This window comes from Medicago truncatula, chromosome 2 (genome assembly GCF_003473485.1).
Source record: "Medicago truncatula cultivar Jemalong A17 chromosome 2, MtrunA17r5.0-ANR, whole genome shotgun sequence".
Classification (NCBI taxonomy): Eukaryota; Viridiplantae; Streptophyta; class Magnoliopsida; order Fabales; family Fabaceae; genus Medicago; species Medicago truncatula.
In genome coordinates, this window is record NC_053043.1 from 13138096 (window position 1) to 13142701 (window position 4606).

At 32.8% G+C, this 4606-nt stretch overlaps 1 protein-coding gene across 1 annotated transcript; it reads left to right on the forward strand.

The window, feature by feature from the left end:
- Window positions 1-2550: 2550 nt before the first annotated feature.
- Window positions 2551-4272, forward strand: LOC11408794 (universal stress protein PHOS32). Its single transcript, XM_003594701.4, has 4 exons — window positions 2551-2819; window positions 3597-3706; window positions 3807-3925; window positions 4068-4272. The coding sequence occupies exons 1-4, from the start codon at window positions 2645-2647 to the stop codon at window positions 4153-4155; spliced, it is 492 nt and encodes a 163-aa protein (XP_003594749.2). The 5' UTR covers window positions 2551-2644; the 3' UTR covers window positions 4156-4272.
- The last annotated feature ends 334 nt before the right edge of the window (window positions 4273-4606 follow it).

The following is a 4606-nucleotide window of genomic DNA, read 5'->3' on the forward strand; positions in this document are numbered from 1 at the left end:
TTTTTTTAAAGAGATCCCTCAATAGAAACCACATGACACAAATTGCAAGCTTCATTGGGTATGACAGTAACATAGACAGTCTAGTTGCTTCCAGCAACTGGTGCACCAATCTTCATCCTTACACCTTCATAAACATTGCGAGCTTCGTTGCGAGCTTCGTTGCGAGCTTCGACAAACCGCTTCCACTCCCCACCTATCTAGCATTGCTCGTAAGGAGTCGAGCCAAAGATCAAAACACAGTCCCAACAATTTCCACAATCATCCACCATTTTCATAGTTTTTGCATCATTGTCTTCCTTCATACTTCAACATCTCACAGACAAAAAATTAATCATTAGATTACGTTTTTAATGATATTAACTTAAACAAAAACCACACATATAAACTTATATACCAAAATCATTTTGTTAACATCATGATCAGTAAGCTTTTTCGTCACATCATACTCAGTCAATTTTTTCACAAAATCAACTTGCAAGTTGTTGAAGTCATGGCGATAGGAGAGAGCGGCTGCAATGGGGGGAGATCATTATTGAATCCTGGCTGCACAAAGGTTTTGTCGATCACAAATTTCATGGGAGATAACATAACAGCCCCCTATTTAAAAAACAGAAAAAAAAAATCAGTAAATGATGGACAACAAACAAAGAACAGACATGAAAATTTCTTCTATCCAAACCATTCTCTTCTCCAATTCAGCCATTACCTATATCCAAAACCTATTTTGAAAACAATCTTCTTGGTTCAATGTCAATATATGTCAGAGTTATCGATCAAAGGACCTATCATATAAATAAGAAGGAACTTGTTATGAAGGTATAAAAACTAAGTGTAATTAACGAAAAGATATGCAGGAGCTACAGACCAGTAAGGCAATGGTAAGACAACAATGAGAGAGAGAGGAGCAGCGATGGAGAGAAAATAAAAAAGAAGAAAAGTGATTCTGTATTAGGTGTGAAACAGAAAAGTTAAACGTGAATAAGGTGTATGGGAAAACCATTCTTCATGTGTTGGAAACTGAAAAGAGAGGCTGAGTGGAGAGATTTCTGTTTTCCATACGGCATAGAATTAGGTGCAAATAAATGCAATTCATTGTATCAGAAATTTATCAAAATGGCACGTTGTATAATACTCTGATTTTTGAAATTCATTTGGTGGAATATTGAAAGAATTTTTTAGGGTTAATACTAACGGCAATTAATGAACCAGTTTTAGAGGGAAATTTTTAGGGTTAAGTGATTGCTAACCTAATAACATTAAGGAGTAAGGGATTGTGCAGCCCTAACTACCGTCTATCATGGGTCCTAGTGTCGGGCCTACACTTGGTTTCTACACCATTCATATCTAGTGTCTAAAAGTTCATTATCTATTGATCACTTTTATTAGTGTCTAAGCATCATCAAATGAATCACAACATCAATCCGTTTTTATTAAAGCTAAAATTTACAATTGATTGTAGCCCACATAATATTAAAAGAAATTCTAACATCCTCCCTTTTGGGCAAAATCAATTGTGTATTTTTTTATTTGAAGAAAGCATTTTCGAAAACGACTCTCGGACTAATAACAAACTTTCTAACGTGACAACTAAATGATCTCAAGATGCAACATTTGATTAAGACTCCACCCAACAAAAAATTAAATGATATCGAATCATGGCGGTAGTTATATCCTTATTGATACAACACCTTCCATGCGGTAACAAATACCACCAATTTCGTCGACGAATCATTTGTGCAGAGTGTTGCAAGAAGTGATGATATGTCAACGTGATCATCAACCATACTATCATCGTCTTTGTTAGTCCTCAATTTCTCTCCAATGCCTCAAAGCCAGAGAAGTTATCACGGAAAACCACATTGTCTCAGCTCTAAAATAGTGTTGATTATCGACATAGTGATTCTATTAACACTGAGCTATAGTTTTCATATGTATATTATGTTTCAGCTCCAAAATAGTATTGATCATTAACATAGTGATCATATTAACACTGAACTCTAATTTTCACACATAATATATCAGCTCTAGAATAGTGTTGACAGCCAGCATATAGATCATGTCAACACCGAGCTCTCATTTTTCACATGTAAAGTCTCAGCTCGAAAATAGTGTGAATCACTTGACCAATAATTGTAAATGATAGATAAACAAAAATGAAAAAGTTATATGAACAATAATGACAATTTTAGTATTATGATTAAATTTTAAATTGATTTGGGTGTAATCAAATATTTTTTGGGAGCTAAAAAAAATCAACATTCAAGATTATTTTGCAAAAGTGTAATGTGATGTGGTTAGTTAATATTAGATTGAAATGTGATCATTTTAGAAGTTTGTAATTTTCAATTGTTTTTTGTTAGATGTATGTATGTGTATAGATCGAACCATGGGATTATGGGAATCTAAATATAAAAGTCAAACGTATGTGACAAAATCTCACTCTCAACCACCAATGGAGAAACGCAATTATCGGTTGTCGTTATTGTTTTGCTTTAGAAATTGCTTTGTTTGGCCTCAAGCATTATGTTATGTCCCGTGAAACATTCTCATTCTCATTCTAATACATCATAACAAAAAATCAAAATTAATTACATATCAAACACCCATTTACACATAATTACACAAGTGAACGACAACAATCAATATGGCAAGTGCAAGGAGATTGGGCATAGCTATGGATTTCTCACCATGCAGCATTAAGGCTTTTCAATGGACAGTGGATAACATTGTGAAAGAAGGTGATAACCTCATTCTTATTATCATTCGCCCAGAAGAGTATGAGCATGGAGAAATGCAGCTTTGGGAAGTTACTGGCTCACGTAAGTAATTGCAATCTTCTTGCTTTTACAAATTATTACACAAAGGAGAAAAGTATTATCAATTAAAGTGGTATATATTGTGATTATTTTACAATTTTTCTTGGCAAATTTTGAATCATGCTCTTTGAAATTACAATGTCAAATTATTCATATAAGTTGACACTCCATAGACATGCATATTCACGTAAAAAAATGTGTTCCCTCAATACTTAAAATACAAAAAATATTCATTTACATATGTGCTTTTTGTGCCCTTCTTTGTGCGTGTTTGGATTGTTGAAGAATTTGACAAAATCACATTGTGTCATCTCAATTTTGACAAACACTAGGTGTCATTATGTTTTTGTTAAACTCAACGTGATTTTAAATAGGAAAAATCATCTTTGGACATTCAAATACTCCATTTATACATTGAATGAGAAATAAATAGATAGAGCGATTTGATAGATATGATATATTAGTGATGTGATAAAATAAAGGGATAAAATGAAAATGAGGTAGAGGTAACCGACGAATTTATCAAATGACTTTTGATTGGTTTATATAAGCATTTTTCAATAAACTATTCATTTTAATTTGATGGCTTGTAAAAACTATTTTCAATATGACATAAAATATTCATTCGCAGCTTCTGACCATGAAATGTGCTCCTCCTCCAGCTTTCGTATTCGATTCTCCCCAATACCAATTTAAGCGGACTAGATTACCTTTTTAAAAAATAAAATAAAAAACTACAATTCTATTTATTTGGATTTGAATTTGATGTTCATCATGCAGCTCTCACGCCTCTGGGTGAGTTCATTAACTCCGATCTCCCAAAGAAATATGAAATCAAAACCGATCCTGAAGTACTTAAAATTGCTACAACCGCCATAGAGCAAAAAAAGGTAAGATTTAAATTTGATCATGTAGTTATAGATCATGTTTTATTCATATATTATTAATGTAGGTTTTATTTTAGTAACTTTGAGATTTTGTGTGGCATAGGTTGTGGTACTAGTAAAGGTCTATTGGGGAGATGCTCGTGAGAAATTATGTGAAGCAATTGAACAAGTACCTCTTGATGGTCTTACCATGGGGAATAGAGGTCTTGGCACCCTTAGAAGGTAGATATACCACCTTAACCCGAAATTGAGAGTTTCATTTTTTTTAATGATATTTCATTGAATATTTTACTATATTGTTTTTTTTTTTTCTTTTGATGGGATCCGATGCATTAATGTTGGTTTAATGTTTTTTTTTTCTCAGGGCGATAATGGGCAGTGTCAGCAATTACGTAGTGAATAATGCTTCTTGTCCCGTTACTGTGGTGAAGAGTTCAGGCCAACACCATTAATTAATTTTTCTATCTAATTTGATATAGGAATAAACATGTACCTTGTTTGATGTTTTTAGTGGTTTTCCATATAGTTTTTTTTCTTCTTTCTTTTCAGCCTGTTTATGAATTAACTTTATAAGGAAATAAATGTAAGAAAATAGTTTTATTTGTACTACAAGTGTCCCTACTCCCTAGGGTACATATATAATGAATTGTGTGAGTTCATGAGACACTGCATCTTTGACCGTATATATCAGTAAATAAGAAATGAAATCCTAGTGTGCATTTACCTTATCTTTGAACCATTTCAATGTATTTCTCTCACTTTTTCTTTAAGGGTGTGTTTGGTTGTGAAGAGAAATTGTGAAGAGAGAAATAGGTGAGAGAGTATGAAAGAGAGAAATATGTGAGAAATAGAGTAGATTTGATAGATTGTTTGGAATAAGAGAAAGATGAGAGAAATAGAGAA

What these genes read in the sequence shown, in the direction of transcription:
- LOC11408794 (XM_003594701.4), top strand. Translation starts at nt 2,645, where the DNA reads ATGGCAAGTGCAAGGAGATTGGGCATAGCTATGGATTTCTCACCATGC. An exon ending in TTGGGAAGTTACTGGCTCAC is followed by an intron (nt 2,820 to 3,596) that starts GTAAGTAATTGC and finishes TTCATCATGCAG; the next exon opens with CTCTCACGCCTCTGGGTGAG. An exon ending in CCGCCATAGAGCAAAAAAAG is followed by an intron (nt 3,707 to 3,806) that starts GTAAGATTTAAA and finishes TGTGTGGCATAG; the next exon opens with GTTGTGGTACTAGTAAAGGT.